Source organism: Protopterus annectens, chromosome 16.part0 (assembly GCF_019279795.1).
Source record: "Protopterus annectens isolate FY-2018-M chromosome 16.part0, PAN1.0, whole genome shotgun sequence".
In the NCBI taxonomy this organism is placed as follows: Eukaryota; Metazoa; Chordata; order Ceratodontiformes; family Protopteridae; genus Protopterus; species Protopterus annectens.
Genome location: NC_056750.1, coordinates 677,956,039 through 677,976,288, shown reverse-complemented (window position 1 = coordinate 677,976,288; position 20,250 = coordinate 677,956,039). Strand labels below are relative to the sequence as shown.

General features: G+C 39.4%; 1 protein-coding gene across 1 annotated transcript in view; it reads right to left on the bottom strand.

The window, feature by feature from the left end:
* CACNA1B (calcium voltage-gated channel subunit alpha1 B) overlaps positions 1–20,250 on the bottom strand; it is a 3,578,581-nt gene that overhangs the window by 1,447,701 nt on the left and 2,110,630 nt on the right. Inside the window, exon 13 of the mRNA XM_044058770.1 lies at positions 8,495–8,607. Coding sequence (XP_043914705.1) covers positions 8,495–8,607 — 113 coding nt within the window. The remainder of the gene's footprint in view (positions 1–8,494; positions 8,608–20,250) is intronic.

Genomic DNA, 20,250 nt, shown 5'->3' with positions numbered 1-20,250 from the left:
ACTGAAGTGTTTTATCTTTTAACCTGGTGAGTGGAGAAGTCTTTGCTGGGTCACTTTCAGGGACAATTTTATCCACAAAAGTATGAGTAAATACAATATATACGGACAATTTTGAGCATTCAGTCATTTTGCTTTTGAAATGAAATCAGAATACCATGGGAAACCAAGGGCAAATAAACAAACTGTAGAATCCACAAAGATAGTGACTGGAAAGTACAACCAAACCCTTGGCTTGGAATAATGAAAAACCTTAAAGCCACTATGATAGTCTTGACTGACCTTAAACAGGAGTGAATTGTTAAGTCGGCTATAATGTCTGGACTTCATTTGATCCAGGTTGTCATGAGTTCTTAAAGATTTAAGCTGAATGCCAGTGACCTTCTGAATACATTTATCTATAAATGGAAAGATAGTGCTAAGATTAAAATGTCTGAGAGGATGCATAGATATATTATTAGTGACAGAGTAACTAAACCTTACTTTAGCGTCAATGGGTGTTTTTAGTTCTTGTAGAGGCCCCAGTAGTGTGAAAAATAACTGGGTCAGTGATATCCAGATGAGACAAAGTCTGGTTTGTCCAGCAGCTTTTGATCATTTTTTAGGCTACAAACCCAAAATGAAGCTCACAACCACAGAATAAGCATTATATTGAAATTTATACTACTAATCATTCATTCCACCTCGCAGCAAGTACTCACTAAATAGTTTGATACCCAAAGTGGTGAAACTCATCTGCAAATAAAATAAAATGAGTAGCAGGTAGCAGTCTCACACTCAGAGCCAAAAAAATTCTGTTATTTGGCAAGACAGTTAGGACTGCACAACACGTCCACCATGTACAATAGGGTTGATGGTTGGTTTTATTCTGACTATCCTGACTTAGGTAATTATCTCCTTAGAAAACGGTATTGTTTTTTGTGAGTGAGGTTCAGCTGGATACACAGTACAGTTTCTTCAAGTTCAATTTCAACATGATGACATCATCTACAATGTCATTATAGCCTCCATCCATTTCTTCTAAGGGTGCGGCGATCATAATCATACCAGAGCTCAAACATCCTTGTCCTGATTTTGAGCACAGTGAACCTGCACAGCTTTGATGGCCTTATTGCAGGCCAACATAATTTTCACACAGTTTCAGATGCTGCTCGTCAAATATTTAAATTACATTTATTGAATTACATAACTGCTTGTAACATACATATGTGTGCGTGCATATAAATTCCTATATTGTGCTATTTTTATGGAATACTAACTTAGCAACAAAAGTTTCAAATTGAAATGAATCAAATAGTGGTCTAACGAAGAATCTGTCCCCACCTGTAAGTGATGATCACTAGTAGCTGGAATATTAGGTCCAGTTAGTGCTCTTTACAGTAAATCGTAGTGGTAATTACCTGAGCAAATGCAACTCCATTCATAATCAAGAGGATTGTTTTAGTTTGATCCATCAATGCATCATCAGCAAAAATGATGTCATCACCCAAAGTTACCCCATTTAGATAGTAGCAGTGAAATGACAGGGAAACTAGTGAAGTCATGGAGGAAAATGTATATGCTTCTGGGTGCTTGCTAAATGAGGAAAAAACTGAGGTTTATTCCTGTTACTGATGTATCCATATGAGTCTGTATGTTAATACCCTATACCACCTCAAACAGATGCAACACAAATACCTACCACCCCAATTACCTTATTCTGGCTATGGTTCTGAATGGTTAACACAACTGAAGGAATTACTTCCACCAAATGAGTCCAAATTATTTTTGGATGAGGATTCTGTAATGAATTCAAGATAAGTAACATGCCATGTGATAACTATCTTATTGCAGACAGACCTTGCATTCATACACATTATCCTGTATGAGGCCAACAGTGCACAGGATTCATCAGTCTTCTTATTACAGCTAGGCCTCCTGGGTAGCACTGAGAGATATGCATCTCTGGAATAGATTAGAGTAGGCTGGATTCTCAGCCCTCCTAACAATGGCAAATACCCATGCCCTTTTAAGTTGTCATGAGCCCACATCTTAGACTGAAATTTTAAACTGCAAAGTGACTAGACTGCTAACCATTTGAAATGTCAAGACCCACTACAGTAAGTTTCAAAATATGGAGACTGAATGGCTGAAAAAATGAACTTGCATATATCAAGCCCAAGATGACCATTTCTGTCGTACATTCCTATGATTCTTCCTCAGATTGATACCACCTAGAATCTGTGTCACTGCACATGACTCCACTCATTTTTGGATGCATTGTAAGCAACTTGCCAAGTTCAGCCCGAAGGGCTGGGTTCAAACCAGGAGAGCACAGGCTAATGCTTGGAGGATTGATGACCCAGCCTCTCTGATCTATTCCAGAGACGCATATTAACAGTGTTAGTAGGCTTTAAGCTACTGACCAGCCAGTGTCCATGTGATCAAATTAGGGTACCTGGAATAGCTTTGATGAGTAGAAGCAAGAAATCAAAAGAAACAAACCTGCCAAAATGGTTAAAGATTGTTATAATGAATATAGCTTCACTAATGGGGTACGGCTTGGAAGTGCATGACATCATACAAAGAGGAGAGTGGACATTCTGTGCAGCCAGACAATGAAATAGAAGGACAGTGCAGGAAAGTATTTTGACTTGGGATGTGCAGACCACTACATAGGGAAATAATAGGTTAGAAATGCTGTCAGAAGCATAGTGCAGAGTTTTTGGAACACAGTGAAGGTCATCTTCAGAATCAATAACAGACTCATGCCAATCAGACTGAAATGTAAAGATGGAGCATTCTTTATTATTTCAGCCTATGTTCTGCAGCAGGCTGCATTGTTGCATAGCTATGAAAATAAAATTGCCAAAGATTCCAAAGACAACCGCAAGGCATTCTATAACTATGTCAAGAATCTAAATGGCAATGCTCAGATCTGCTCTGAGATACAACAGAATGGCATTAAATATACTGATCCCAAGGATATTGCCAATATCCTGGAAGATTGACTGAGCGCCAACTTCATCCCCCTCTCACCCCTAAATGGCCCATCTCAATACCGGAAGACTGCCAAATTCTGGTAATAGCCACACAGGTAAAGAATGCACTCTCCAAAACTAAGAATACAGCAACCATGGGACCAGATGACATCTCGGGCTGTGTAATACATGAACTACAAAATGAACTGTCACCTCACCCAAGTGTCATGTTTAATCATCCCCTCACCTCAGGCTTCATGCCCACTGAGTAGCGCACAGCTACAGTTATCCCACTCCACAAGGGGGGATATCCACCTTGGATAACGGGAACTACCACCCCATCAGTCGGACGAGCCTGATCTGCAAAGCCATGGAACGTATTATCATGGAACTTATAAACAAAGACATTGGCAAACTTAAAACACTGGACCTCACCCAGTTTGGGTTCATGAAGGGCCGGATCTTGTCTCCTGAACTTGATTGACTTCTTTGAATCAGTCTCCAGAGCCGTGGACAAGGGTAAGGCAGTCCACACAGCCTATCTGGACATTGCCAAAGCCTTTCACACCATCCCCCACTCTGGAATCATAGATAAACTTACTAAGCTGGGCATTACTCCCTACATCACGCTATGGATTGCCAACTAGCTTACTGACAGAACCCACACTGTAAAAGTAGCTGACTCCAAATCCAGCTCCAGACAAGTGGAATACCTCAAGGTTCAGTCCTGGGACCTCTCTTAGGTTCATAGGTAGGTACAAGGCTATCGGCCCAAGGGCCTACGTAAGCCTAGCCAGCAAGGTTCCATAGCTTACACCACCCAAGAAAGTTATTCTCCTGTGCCACTGTCCAGCAGAGACAGAGAAGTGATCCCCGGGGTGTATTTCCTATTTCACATCCACTCATCAAGATTTTTCTTGAAGAGTGCAAATGAAGAACTTTGCTTGACATAGATGGGTAGCTTTTTCCAGAGTATAGGAAGTCTCTGGGACAGGAATCTATCCCTCCAGCATGTCCTGTTTATTGTAGTGACAAGGTTTAGGTCCCTAGAGCATGTAGTACTCTGACGTACAGGCCAACACTAAGGGACTCTGGCTAACAAAGTTCGCAGATGACTGCAAACTGGGAGCCATTATTGAATCCCCAAATGATGCGGATACTCTACAAAAGGGCCTTACAGAAACAGATACTTGGTGCCAGAGCCATGGACTCAAGCTCAATGACAAGAAATGTATAGTTATCCCCTTTGGGAAAAAACATGTACCCGTGAATTACCACATAGGTGGCAGTACACTAAAACACCGAAAGTGTGATAAGAGACTTAGTAACATAGGTGGACAGTGGTCTCACCTTCAATAACCACATCACCACAACAGTCAGGAAATCCTTCTATGTGGCACACTTCATCACTAAGGGCTTTTCATCCAGAAAAAAGGAGGTCATTGTCCTACTGTACTCATCCCTCATTAGACCCATTATAGAATACAATTCCCTATTTGGTATGTACCTCTCAAGACATCTGCAACAACTGGAAAGGCTGCAGAAATACATCACTAAAAGAATCACTGGCCTAAAGCCGATGCCCTATGCTGACCGCCTTAAAAACTCCAGCTATACTCTGTCGCATATCGTCTACTCCAAGGTGATCTCTGCTTAACATACAAGACCATGTTAAACCCAGAGCTGTTGGACATGCTAGACTTAAAGAAATCCCAATCCCTCAGAGCCACATGCTACAGGGATCTAAACCTTGTCATCACAATAAACAAAACATTCTAGAGGGATAGGTTCCTGACCCAGATACTCCCCAGACTCTGGAATAGACTGCCTATACATGTCAAGCAGAGCGCCTCTTTGGCCCTCTTCAAAAGGAACCTTAATAATTGGATGGGAGAAAGGAAATTCACCCCGGGGATCATGTCATTCGTCCTGCTAGATAGGGTCCAGGGAAGTAAATAGTGTGGGAAGAAATAGCCAGTGAATTGTTATGGCTAGGCTTGTATAAGCCCTAGGGCCGATAGCCTAGTACCAACCTATGAACCTATTGGTGAGGGAGAGAGAGCATTTAGCCAGCAGATGCAGGACCCCACAGTAAAATGGGGAAAATGAACTCATCTTCATAATCAGTGATCTGAATACATATTGGGACAGACAAACCAGCTACGAGGATTACTTGGGCACATGTGGTTGGGCAACAGGAGTAATGAAGGAGAGACCTGAACTTTTATCTATTAAATGACTTTATGGTGGCCAATACAAGGATCCTAATGAGGCTCAGTCACAAGCTAGCTACATGGCTTGGAAGGATAAAGCCCCAATTATGATGCAAGTCACCCAAAGTTGACTCGTATCTCAGACACTTGTAGGAGCTGGCAAGGGCAATGGAACTGACTGTCAGCTCACTTCTCCTGGGGCAGGAGGAAGGTAGCTGCAGCTTCCCAGTTCTGTGACACGCTATGGAACATGAGCCTGTAAGGATGTGGTCCCTGCATGCATTCACATAAGCTGAGAGAGCAAACGGATGCATGCTAGCTGCATGCAACATCATAGAAACAGTACTCAATGAAACATTGCAAGGAAGCAGGGGTTGCTTCACCGGGGATAGATAGACTTCCCATAGAAGTAAGCTGGCTTGCTCCATCCCACCCAACTGCCACCAAAGCAGAGAATAAATGGCATAATAAACTAATCAGGCAGGAACAAGTGGGTCATAAGACTCTCACCTACCCTGGGGATGCCTGGATATAGCCCCTGATATAATTAATGTGCCGACTAGGTAAATATTTATGCAATCAGGTAAGTCCCTTGCAGGACAAACAGGAAGTTAAAAAAAATCACATAAAATAACAGAGTAGGTATTATGGAACTCGAGTAAACTTCTTTCAGTAAGAAAAGGGCAGTGGGTCTGAATCGCATATTGTAACAGCATTCCCACTGAAACAATTGGTCCATTATTAACCACTAGTGACTATGATCTTTTGAAAGATCTGGTCATATAAACTTCAAAGATCAACATAAACTAGGCTGAAAATTTGTAAGTTAGCTGGAGCAAACCACAAGAGTGCAAGGAAATACTTGCGGCTTTAGCACATTGGAGGAAGAAATAGGTGGAACAGGAGGAAGAGGAGAAGTTCATCTTCTCAGAACAACATGAGAAGATAACAGAACATATCTTTGGGTCAAGACAACTGTGAAAAGATGAATAAGGAAAGTTGGTGGTAGAAGGCAGAGGTCCAAGAGCTTATCAAAATAAATAAGGACTGCAGGAAGACGTGAGAGAGGAAAAAGTACTACGAGAACGGGGAATACTGGTTAGCTAACAACAAAGCTAAGAAATTAGAAGGAATGGAAAAGAACAAGATGTCAGGGAACCTCTGCCAGCCTCTGCAAGGTGACTCTGATAAAGGTCTTAGAGGCAAATAAAGTGCTAGCACAGCTGCACCAAATTTAGGTCACCGCCTTCTGTCGTTCTGTACAGAATTTCTCTATTGATGGGGTTCATACTACAACCCCATTAGACAAAACATTATCATCAGCGTATAAATACAGAATTCTAAACACCTGCCCAGGATTGAACCAAACAACATTTGTCAAAGCCTTCTTCAGCATTTGGGGTAGGGGGCTAATGACCAACATAATGGTTAAGGTCTTAAACCTCACAGATACAAGGTTTGATTTTGCCCTCTGGTTATTTGATGCACTTCTAATATTCTGCATGCTGATTGCCCACCATCTACCTATGAATAGTTTCCCTGAAATTTAAGTTACACCACAAAGGGATGCCATCTTTGCTTTATAACACTTTCTATGCTAATACGATACTCCAGCCTGCCCCTGATAAATAGTTTAAGTCTGGAGCTATTATAGATAGCCAGTATTCACTTTAAATACACCATTTATTTGCAATCTATAACAGTCCACCATGTCAAATGCTTTGTCTACATCTAACTTTAACAGATAGCCTTCCAGTCTGGCAAGTAGATGCCTTCCATACATTCTCTACTAGTATTCTCTCTTCTCAAATTAACCCAATCTAAATCTTCAGCTAATACACCCCTTAAGCTCGCTATTCAGTTGTTTCTAAACTGCCCTTCCTACGTAGTCTGAGCTCAACACTGTTAATTGTCTCAAGTAAGATAAATATGTGCTATCTACTTTATTCTTATAAATCAGGGGAAGTTTGGCATAATGGTTAAGATCTTTGTCTCATAGATAAAAGGTACAGGGTTTGATTCTGATCTCAGGTTGTTGGCTTTGGTTAAAATAGCCATTCAGGGCAACTAGCCTAGTATTCAATTAAATCTTCCACACCCAAAATATAGCCATTTATGCATAACACTGGCTAAAATATCAAGCCGTGTCTGTGCATATAAATCATGCTTAACATTCTAATCTAGACCATTCCTTTTAGATATACTAAAGATGGTATTTGTTGCTAAAGAAATCACATGGAATGCATTGAAATGAGATGTCTTCATTTGCCATTTGTACAAAGGTCTGGTCTGTTTGCTGTCCATGCGGAAGTGATGCAAGTATTGGGTAAGGGGAAAATGGTTTGCTACAGCAAGTGATTAACAGATTCCATTTATTTGCAAGAAAATGATGAATCTGGGATTATACAGAGGGTGCATTACTGATGATGGTATGCTGCGGTGGTACAGTGGTAGCATTGTTACCTCACAGCAAGAGGTTCTCCTGTTCGATTCTCGGCTTGGCTTGGGAGTGCCTTCTGCGTGGAGTCTGCATGTCCTCCCCGCGGTTGGGTAGCATTCGAAAGACATGCGTTCATAAATGGGCGTGCCTTCGTTGAAGGTTGGGCGTCGAGTTGGCACCTCGGTGTTTTATAAAAAATCTACTGCCAGTCATTAGCTGACCGGAGTTCTGCTGTGCCGACCCCTTACCGGGAAAAAGCCGAAAGGTAAACAACAACAACATGGTATAACAAAGACAGCATGAGATTAAAGGGCATGAAATGCATAGTTAAATGTAATATATGGTGTACCAATGACTGCAGGATATCCATGGCTATTGAATGCTACATTAATAATGCCATTAAGCAACAACCCATGCTTTCATCTTCCATTGCATATGGATTATTACATCAACTGCACTTATCTAGAAAACAGTGCATCTTCTAACAGAAAGTGAAGCTTTATATATCTTTTTTTACCTGCCATTTGCTTTACTATCAGTGCAGTCTGATAATGTGGCACATGCACTATTCCTCTGCACAATCATTGTGCTGAACTTGTGTTCTATTACTACAGCTTATGATGGTGCAGCAGCTTGTGGATTCGCATCAGTACGCAACACATATACAGGTATGCCATGTGTGGTGCCAAGACAAAAAAAAGGTCTGAATAGGTCACACACAATACTATAACCAGTCATGTCATGATGGCCTGATGCACAGAAGGGATAATTCAGAGGTTTAAGACTTCAGTCATGATGTAGATGCTACATACAATATAGACTCATAGCAAAACAAATGTATAAATCATTGGTTTACAACTGAAGTCATGCGTTAGCAGACTTACCCCAAAGTCAAAACAATTGAAGGATGAGTGGAAATAGTTTCTGGGTCCCAGACCATACATCTTCAAAAACATCTCACTTAGAAACAGTCCTAGGAAAACAAATTCTGCAAGATCTAAGAAAAAAAAAAAAGAATCATCAGCAGTCTATATTCAGTTTCCAACACTATCTTTGTCAGATTATATGGGACTGCAGAGAATCATGCTACTCGTTACTACATTCTTGCAAGGTATATTTCATCAAAGCATGCACGGTAATAACAAATAAAGGTCACAATGACAATCCCAATAACCACACATTTGAAGTGACCCTGGGAAAAGTATCTTTTTTTTAAGAAGTTTATAGTCACCAATAGTACCACTTACAGCAAAATATAATTGAAAGAGACATTCTGGAAACAAAGAGACTTGCTCATAGAAGCTGCTTCTGCAGTACCTACCACCTCAATGTTCATAGCTTCATAGGGTCGAATGCCATCCTTATGACCTCAAGAAGCCCGATTGTCATAACCCCTAGCTGGTATTTTCTACTTCCCATTTATATTGAACACGATTTTTGGTAGAAATTAATTTCTCTCTTCCGATTGTAAGGATACGCTTTTTCCATGATATTGCATGGTATTTTGCAACACGTGGTACAATTATTTCTGTTGTTGGTATTTATTTTAGGTATTCATTCCACAACCTGGTATTCCAGCAGTGTGCTCCAAGCATGTCAATTAGCAATGCATCAATGAGGACCGTAACAACCATGCAAAAGGCACTTCTAAGTAACCTGTAAGCAACAGAATATGACAATTTCTGAACCCACTCTGAATATTTCAAGTTTTCTAACCCTCTTATTTTTCTGTTAAGGGAATAATTACATCTTTTCAAGTTGATTCAAATGGCTTGTTCACAGCCTGTCTCTATTCAATAATAGATGTGATCTGTAGCACGTATAGTAATGATTTCCCTGGAATAACTAAATATGTCCTTTATTAATACAATCCACTGATTGTTTTTCACAGGCAGGATTTTCCTCCTTACTTGGCTCAGTCCCTACTGTCACATACCTACTTCTCTTCCTCATTCACCTCCTATTTATCTATATCCCTCTCTCTGCCTTCTTGTTTCTCTTCTCACCGTTTCTCTTTCCATCTCCATGCTTTACTACTCCGCCTAGTTTTTGTCTCATCCCATGCCAACCTATATTGCCCTTTGCTGACTTTTTCTTTTCTTTTTTTTTTCTCTCTTTCTTCGCCTTGGTTGTTCTGTAACCTCCCCTCCCCACTCCCCCACCCCCACCTAACTGACCTTTCCGTTCCGAAGACATCCATTCATTTGCCTTTTCTGGTCTGTACCTCCCCCTGCCCTTATACCCCTCCATTCCTTACCTCATATCCTTTCTGAACCAATAAAATAAACCCTCTCCCTTGAGGCGCCATCTTTGATTCCTTGCCTCCTCTTGGCTGCTGCGTGTCCCTGGAGCCCAGTGGTTACACCTATTGTAAGCGTGTGTTCTGTATCACTGTATTACCATTTTACTTGTATTTTGCCTTAATGAGTTGAAACTACTCTAGCACTGTTTAATGGTGTAACTGCTTTTTGCCTTTGAAAGTGCATGGACAGTAAGTAGGATACTGTTCATTTACACTGATATGATGTAATTGTTGCTACTTATATTTGTGCTCTCCAGTGCAACTTAAGTTACCTGAATTTCTGGTGTTTAGTAAATTGTTTAGATCGATGCCTTTACAGTAATCCAAACAGATATCGCTAGTTTGCATAGTTTTTTGCCTTAATGTAACTATTCGTTATGACATTGTTTCTTTTTTTTTCACCCATGTATTTTCTAACTCGTATCGCAAGTATCCTGGTATTACTCTCGCAGTAATGTGCCACTTGGTTATGCGTGGAACTGCTTTATGCTTAACACCCATAGCTACTCACTACCATATGTGTTACCATATTTTATAGTGAACCTCAAGTCAAACTTGGGCTTTTTAATTAGAGACTGCCTTGCACAAACACTATCTCTTCAGTCTCGGAAGTGAATTTCACAGCGTTTTAGACTGTCTGTTCACTCATGCTAACAAGTTAGCCAGTCTTGGGCCTTAGCGTATTTACAGTGAACCTCAAGTCAAACGTGGGCTTTTTATTTAGACACTGCCTTGCATAAACTCTATTTCTCCAGTCTTGGCAGTGAATTTCACAGCGTTTTAGACTGTCTGTTCACTCTCGCTAACTAGTTAGCCGGTCTTAGCGACGCTCAAATGTAAGCTATTCTCCCAGCCTACTTTTCATTCCTCATTAGCCTCTGCATTATTTAATTGATGATATGTGACTATTTGATAGGCTATATTCTTCATCGGGGTTTATTGGAAAGGTGGTGTATTAATTGGGAAGGGTTATACATTTTACTAGGGGTGCCCCTCTTCTCCCTAAGTGTTCTTGGGTTGCGAATGACATAATAGTGGGCTTGTGGTACGTGGCACATTACTGACTTGAGCTTGTAAACACCTTAACTGCTTTTCTCTAGCTTGTAACTGCCTTAGCTATTTTCTACTGTATGTTAAGAATCTACCTGAGCCGGCTTAAGAGCCTATCTGCTTATTATCACTGGATTAGTACTCTTGCATACTTATGTGCATCAGTCCTTATCTGTTGCAATGTTCTCTACTTAGCACTATTTGTATTTTTATTTTTTACCTGGCTTAACTGTGCTACATTGTTTATTTATGACTTTGTCTTCTTTCTCCCTTGTCTACCCAACCTGGCAAGCTGCCTGTCCTGCATTAGGGTTAGAAACTGTCCTATCTGATGACCAGGATTCCTTCTAAACAATAGTACCTGCTGCCTTTTCCTACAATAAGGAAGAGAGACCATCCTCTGAATCCATCCCCTCAAGAAAGTAAGAAAGTATGTTAGCTGCTTTATGGACAGTATACTTGTCTAAATACTAGGTCTATTTAAAATCCCTACCTTTCCAGGAAAGCCAGCAGCCATACTCTTTTCTACTTCTTACCTCCCCCTACCCCTCTCGTAGCCTTTACTTGGCTTCCATAATTGCGCCTCCTACTACTAGATTACTTCTTTCCTTTCAGAAGTTATTGTTGCACTACAGATTTTACTCACTAGATGGCGCCATATTCCCTATAAATCTATCCTACTCCCTTATGTTTGAAATACTCAGTAAACTAGTTTTATCTACTGATTTCATTAAAAGTAACTGTTGTATACTTTAGGTATCTCTGCCTAGACCTACTTTAAGCTTCCATTTTTCACCTTTATCCTCCTATTGGCCCAACCTACTCAGACTATCTCTACATCTATCACCTTTTTCACCTACCAGCACCTTAACTTACCTCTAGCAGTCAGCATTTCCACTGATTGTTTTTCACAGGCTGGTTTTTCCTCCTTACTTGGCTCTTCCTGCTCCGTTAGCCCTGCGGGCTCACTCTGCTCCCCTACCCCCAAATCCCACCCACCCCGGTACACCCAGCCTTATACCTCTCTAACCACTCCCACTTCCTTATCAGCCAATCACATTCCACCCCTCTTCAACATCTTCTATCTACCTCACCACTCCTCCACTATATTCGTACACTCACACCTCCTCACTTCCCACTCTCCACCTCTTCAGCACCATGCCTATTTCACCCATATCTCCTTACCTTATACCCCTACTTCTGTTTTCAATTCTTCCTTTCCTTTTCTTCCCTATATCTTAACTGCCTATGAACATCTTCACTGCTCTAACTTCCACCAGTCCTCAAAACAAACATCCCTTCCTGTTCTATCACCTACCCTGAAACACATAAACATAATATATACAACCAACTATTTCCTCCCAAGATATCATAAAGTCATCCATATTACCTACAAACACTACCAAGTCAAGAAACCACAAACCTTACCAAATCTTACTCTAATTTACACCTGCAAATTACACCTTCACCTCCTTAGAGATGGTGACATTCATCCCAACCTTGGCCATACCAACAACACTACTACCTACACAACCAGTCCTTCTTCCTCATCCCTACACAGCCTCCTAACTCCCTCTTATTAGCTCACTTAAATATACGTAGTATTAACAATAAAATAACTCAGCTTCATGCCCTACATGAGTTACACAACTTTGACATTTTATGTCTTACAGAGACATGGCAAAAACCACATACACAGGACTGTGACATCACCCCTCCAGAATATAGTATTTTAAGAGTGGATCCCCCTAACAAGAAGGGAGGGGGCATAGCCTTAATATATAAAACAGGGCTACAACGTACACTATTAGACACTTGTCTTCCATCAGATACCAACTCTGAAATTCTTTTCACCAAACTACAACTAAATACTTGTAAGTCTGTCTATATTCTATGCTCTTACCTTCCTCCAGGTAATAACATCAACCCCCTTGAAAATATCCTCAGCTGGTTGTCCACTAACTATCCTCAAGAAACAATTGTTCTAGGTGACTTTAATATTGACTGGAATACCTGTAATACTGATATCCCTTCTAACCACATAAACCTACATGGCTTCTCTGAAATGGTTTCCTCACCCACTCACATCCATAAACCCACCAACAAAGAATCCATCCTTGATTGGATCCTTATAAATACTCTCTCCCCTAACTACATGGTAGGCATCCTACCCAAAAACAAGATTGATCACTCTAACTTATTTAATTCAACAAAAGACCAATTCACCCAGACCTATAATCTTCAGAATCACTCGCTCCAATAAACATTTTAACCCTGAACATTTCCAAAAGGAACTAAGTCTATGCAACTGGTCACCCTTAAAACACCTTCAACTCGAGGAAGCAGTGGCCTATTTCAATTCTAAGTTCCTTGAAATCAACTTCCACACCCCTTCCCATACCCTTAGGAATAGGATCAAAACTGCACCTTGGCTTACAAAAGAAACTAAACATAAAATGTTGCTGAGAAACAAATTATGGTCAAGATGACGTGCTTCTAAGGACCCATCTGATCATATAAAATTTAAACAGCTTAGAAACTCTACTAAAGCATCTATACTATTAGACAAAAAAATTTCTTCTTTCAACTCCAGCAAAACAACCACCAAAGCCCAAAGAAATTCTGGTCAGGGATCAATACACTCCTTCAACCAGGCAGCTCTAAGACACCCATCACCCAAGACACTCCCAAACAAATTGCTGACTCCTTCAACAACTTCTTTACTGAAGCTATCCAGTCTCTTGCCAACTCACTACCTCCTGTATTCACTAATCCGCCCCCTCCTCCTTTACCTCTCCACCAACTTTCCAATTTCAACCTGTCCCTACATCCCTCATCTGTACCCTACTACAAAAATTCAAACCCTCTAGCCCCTCAGCGGACCTTCTACCTTCTCAGTATCTTCAAATTGCAGCCAAAGTTATTGCTTACCCTCTCTCAATCCTAATTAACAGAACCATAAAAGAAGGTACCATCCCATCCATCTAGAAAATCTCACATATTATCCCCCTTCATAAGGGTGGCAACTCAACAGAACTTTCCAACTTTCGTCCAATTGCCCTACTCTCTGCCATAGCTAAAATCATGGAAAAATGCATCCACAACCAACTACTTGACCACCTTCTCCTAAATGGCCTATTAGCTCGCTCTCAGCATGGCTTTCATCCCTTCCATAGCACTATTACTGCCCTCCTTTCATTTACTGATCACATCAACAAAAAACGTAACAATAACATCCTCTCATCTGCTGTCTTTATTGATCTTTCCAAAGCATTCGACATGGTTAATCATCACATACTTTTGAATTTTCTGAAATCACTCTCACTTGACACTCAAGCACTACAGTGGTTCAAGTCTTACTTAGATAATAGGAAACAGGCAGTGCTCTGGGATAACACTCTATCCACCCCTCTTCCTGTCTCCCTTGGTGTACCCCAAGGATCTATTTTAGGCCCTCTTCTATTCTCCATCTTTATCAACGATCTTGTGATTCCACTTTAATTTCCTCAGCTACAAGCCCATCTGAACTACAGACCCTCACCCAAAATGTCTTTGAGCTTGTAGAAGAGTTTTTTTTTACAGCAATGTCTGCTCCTCAACCCTAAAAAGACTAAACTACTGCTATTTATTCTGACACAAAAATCTACCCCACTTCACTTCTCTATAAAATCCAAAAATGGCACAGTCATATCTCCTGACACAACAACCAAACTTTTAGGGGTTACTACTGACCACAGCTTTAACTATGATACTCATATCAATACCACAATAAAATCGATAAACCAAAAACTTGGCTCCCTCTACAAAATCCAGCCCTTCCTCACTCCTACAGCCATAACTACCATTGCCCACACCCACCTTATCTCTACTCTCTTCTATGCCTCACCTATATACACTAATCTCTCTCAAACTAACCTCAACAAGTTGACAATCTCCTATAACAGTATAGCCAGATTTGCTACCGGTTCCCCATTTAGTACACACCACTGCCTAAATTTAAAACAACTTGGTTGGCTTGAACTGCACAATCAGTTTTTATGTCAGCAACTAATTATTTCCCAAAAAATCCTTTATTATCCAGATAAAACACCAGTTCTTACAAATCTCATCAGTCCATATAAAAATCTTTCTAACCTTCGCTCATCTAACAAACTATTAGTATCTACAAATAAATCCAGCAATAAAGCAGAAGATTCCCTTTTCTGTTATACGGTGGGAAAAAGCTGAAACCTACTTCCTGGTGACCTCACTTGTATTTCCTCTACTTCACTTTTCAAAACGAAATTTAAACTATCTTACTAGCCACTGGCTCTGTCCCTGTAGCAACCCTAACTAATATTTTCTCATCCTGTTTCATCATGTAACTTTTCCTAAGCTATTCCACCTTATATTATTGACACTTTAAAGGTCACTACCTGAAAGTTGGACTTAGTTTACCCAGCTAGACTTAACAGACATCCCCACCTGCTTCCTGCTCTACTTGAAGCACAGCTTCCACTTTACTACTCTCTCCTATTCCTAATGTTATTCTCTTCCATAACTTGTCTCTTTTCCAACTCCTTACTTAGACCCTATTCTAGGAATTTCCCTCTTCCGTCTTGATACTTTCCCTCTATGGAAAAAAAAAAACCTCAAACTTGAAAATAGGGGACGTGGTGTATTTTATCTGTATTTTATCTTAACTAAACTTTAATGTATCTATAACTGAAGTTTAATGCTTTGTAACTGTAATTTGTTTTTGAATCTTGTCTGTTCTTTGTGGAGCTTTTCTCCCCGGGCCTCTACTGAAAATGGACATATATCCAGCTAGACTAGCCCGGTCAACAAATGTTAAATAAATAAATAAAATAAAATACAAAAGCTATAGTGTATAATTTAATGAAGCTGAATATGTACGCTGTTTAAAGCTTAAATCAACTTAAATAATAGTTTAAAGACACAAAGGATGAACACTTCAATTAATTCCTACTTAAGTGCTCCCATCCAGGACATTTCTTTGTATCCTTTCCCAAATTTCTTAGCACACAGTACTTGTTCTCTGATGTTGTAGGATATGAAAAATAAATCTCATGAGATTGACTCACAGGGTTCATACCTGGCCAACATAATGAAAGGAATGTGAGCACACTCAGAGAGACCCTTTTCTGTTTGGTTGAACTTATACTGTCAAACTCCTGAGAGTAAAGAAGAGTACAGATTTGATCCATTTGTCCACAGAGTCACTTTATGTAATTAATCAGTTCTCAAGCTATCTCACCCACAGGCAGCAAGCAGTCAAATGGAGCAAGGCTTCCTCTCCATTCCTCAATACATCCACAGGCGTCCCCCAGGGCTCTATCCTAAGTCCCCTATTATTTAATATATTCATAAATGATTTTCACCATGCCATCCCAAACTCCATCCTCATTCAATACGCCGATGATTCTACTATAATCGGTTCTTCCCCCTCTATCACCACTCTTACCTATCTTACACAAGCAGCTTTCTCCTCTTCTGAACAGCGGATGCTTGAAAACCATTTGGCCCTGAAAGCTACAAAAAACAAACTTATGCTATTCTACCGCCTCTAAAAACTCTCTCCTAGATAAAAAATCCTTTACTATTACCAGCAAAAACAATACTTCCCTAGAAATAGTCTCCAACGCAAAATTATTAGGAATAATCATAGATGACTGACTGAAATCTGACAAGCATCTTCAAGCCAATATCAACAAAATCCATAAAAAGCTAGCTATGCTCTAGTCGCTTCATCTCTCCCTGTACTAGAGTCACACTAGCTAATACTTACCTGATCCCATCTCTACTTTATGGTGCAACTATCCTTACCAACCTGCAATCCTCTGTTAAAACAAAACTCTAATCTTGCTGCAATAAAATAACCAAATTTGCTACAGGTCACAGAGCCTCATCTCACCATTGCCTTTCCCTTCATCACCCAGGCTGGCTTGAGCTACCCAACTTCCTCGGTCACTCCCAACTTATCCAAGCTCATAAATCAATCCCACAACCCATCTCTCCGTCCCTCCTTAGCAAATACCTTTGAAGTGCATAAACCTGATTGACTCTTAAGATCAAATTCTCACAACTTAATGAAACTACACAGACCCTCACGTCCAGCTGGAAATCAACTGATGTCCTTCTCACTAGCATGCCTCTGGAACTCTCTTCCAGCCTCCATCCGCACTACAAACAGTCTCTCCTTGTTCAAAACCTCACTTCTCTCACACCTATCCTCACAATGGATATGCTCATGCTCCCACCCTATCTAATAACTACTACACTTTCCTCCTAATCTTCTAACCCTCCTGTAGACCCATTAATGCCTGTCTTACTTCTTCAACACTATAAACAGTAGAGCGAGTTAAACTGGCATTTTTTGTTACTCCATATAACAAATATTACCCACTATTAATCCAGATGTTTGTTCTAATGTGACAATCTTTGATGAAACTCATTGTAAATACCCATTTTCCTTCTAAATATTTTTTCTTATTTACTGTATTTATGCATAATTACATTTTCAATGTGTGACTAATGTGTTTTTAATGTTTACTTTAAATTTGTTCCTACTTTGTATTATGTAATCAACCTTCTGGAGAGTTTCTCCCCAGGACTCCATTGAAAACGGGCCATTTGTGGCCCAATGGACTATCCTGGTAAACAGACTGCAAACAAATAAATAAATAAATACATAAATAAATAAAATCAGCCCTAGAACATTCCTTTACAGAATATGCTGATGGTAACATCGCTTGTCTAGGCTGCTCCATTTGTCCTTTTCTGAATACCACCTAAATGCATGATTTCAATGTTTTGACCTACCATGTATGGGTTATTACATCAACTGTACTTGCCTGGAAAACAGTACATCTTCTAACAGAAAGTGAAGCTACCAACTGGACTTTTCCTTAATACGTCCATGCTCCAGATCCTATTTTTGCCAAACTGCAAGGAAAGTTAGAACTAAAGCCCTTGAATATTTAAAAGTTATAAGAAATAAATAACAGCCACTAACCCTGTGGCAGAGTATTTCTAAAATAATAAATAAAGTATTCATAATAAAGGGCACAGAACTGTTTTTTAATGCAATGCACTATAAGTGAAGTACAGATCTGATCAAAAATGTCTCATGTAACTTATGACAGTATAGCAACTTATAACCCCCAAGGCATGAACAATGAACTCTGAATAACACAGTTAATGTAAGTTATATTAGATATTTGTGCTACACATTTGTAATACTAATTAAGACAATTAATTATTATCTTACTTTATAAGGTGACCATTTTAACTTCTGGAGATATGTAGATTTTCCTGGCAATAGCTAAGACATCTGTTTATTTTGTTTCGAAAATCCCTAATTGCTTTTTTTTCTTTTTAATTAAGTGCAGAATCAGTAACTTTGTAACCAAAGAGGCTTGTTACAATATAAGTTAAAGTTATATTTGGTGTGGTGTGTTGTACAATTTTTCACCACTGTCTATAGAGAGTGTGCATCACAAAATGTTATATTGTTGTGCACCAAGGGCCCTAGATCTTTAATGGTGATGCCATTTTTTTAGTTTGACTAATTAACGTTGTAATCAAAGTGCATATTCTTTTTGCCAAACCTTATAGTAATACATTTAATAATATTAAAGTTGAGGTCATTGTTTCCACAGTCCCCCTACTCGACGATCTTAGAGAACTTTAACATTTTACTGTAGTAATTAATTTACATGGTATATGATTATCAGCATATTTCGTTATCCATAGCCCCTTTACCACTTCTATAACTGAGAAAAATAGTCTGAAATCCTAATATTACCATCTCTAGTACAAGGTCCATTGGGGCACCACTGTTAAACCCTTTCAGGCGGGTTGTAACTCCCACTGACTTGAATTGCTCTGTCTGTTACTTAACCAGTGTTTTGCCTCATGAATTATTTATTGGATTATTTAATGATTTGAATTAGTCAGTTATTCCATAATGAGGAATAGCTTTGAATGTGTGAAGGTCATGATAAGCAGTATGCACTACCAGTACAGCCTGCTGCCATAGGTCAATGACATGATCACATATTAATATTTGGTTCAACGTGATTGAAATGGGTTTAAGTTTGACTGATTTTTTATGTGAAACCATGAAGTATGTTATGTGATTCCCATGAAAACTTGACCTTTCAGTTACTAGTAGCAGTAGTTATATGTGGTTCATGAGGATACTCTGCCCTGGTCTCTAAAGCACTCTAACATGTCTTTGCTAAGTGCGTCATTTACAGAAAATTCTTCTATAAGCACATTTATTCTGCTCTGTGTCTGGGTGAGTACTTCATTTACTAACAGCATGGTATATTCAAAAATTCCCCAGTTTTCTGGTATTATTTAATTAATACAGATGCAATATTTGATAGGAAAATCAGTAATTTATATATTTTGTTTACTCTTGAATTCTTTTTATGACTAAGGTAATTTTTAGTTATCTCCTTTTTGTTACATATCTTATTCATTCTGTGATTCCACCAGAGTTTTTTTTTTTTTTAATTTACCTGCATACTTTTCATCTTACTATTATGTCTTCAGGAATGTAGAAGTTACTAAGAGAGTAGAATGTAAAGTGTGTTATGCCAAAGTTAGAACCCCCAATACTTGCGCAACAATTTCTGCCTTAAGTACAGTGTGTAGAGTATGACCTTTTGTGGCTAGAGCTGTCTTATCTAATGCAAAAGAAATTTTTCAGATGAATTTTACCATTTAATATAATATACAACTATGTTTTAATATTCTAACCTATGTTAGGTTATAGTAATGGAACAGACTGGTAATGTATCACTGAGCTAGAAAGCTTCACTATGTAGTGATACATTAAAGGCTATGCACTGTTAAATGGCCTTTCCTGTCTAGTCTAGAATTTGATTCCTTTCATTTCTAATTTTCAGCTATATGACTTGGAAGAGCCCATCTAAAGAAATAATGCTCCCTGGCTGCCACTGAAAAAACTAATATCCTAGCTACATATTCAGTTTTTGAGGAGAAATTTCCAGGTCAGTTTACTGTTGATTATAAGTACAACTAAGTGTAGTAATATAGCAATAACCCACAACTGGGTGTGGGTAATGCTGGATTTACCCACGGTTGGCGTGGTTTGGTCACAAGGGTGAAGCCCGAGTGGCCAAACAAAGCCAACCGTGGGTAAATCCAACATTACCACCCAGAAGTGGTTATTGCTATTAATGACATTATTTAAGAAAAAAAATAATTACTTTTCTTAAATAATGGCATTGTATAATGCCTCCTTGCTGCCCTTCC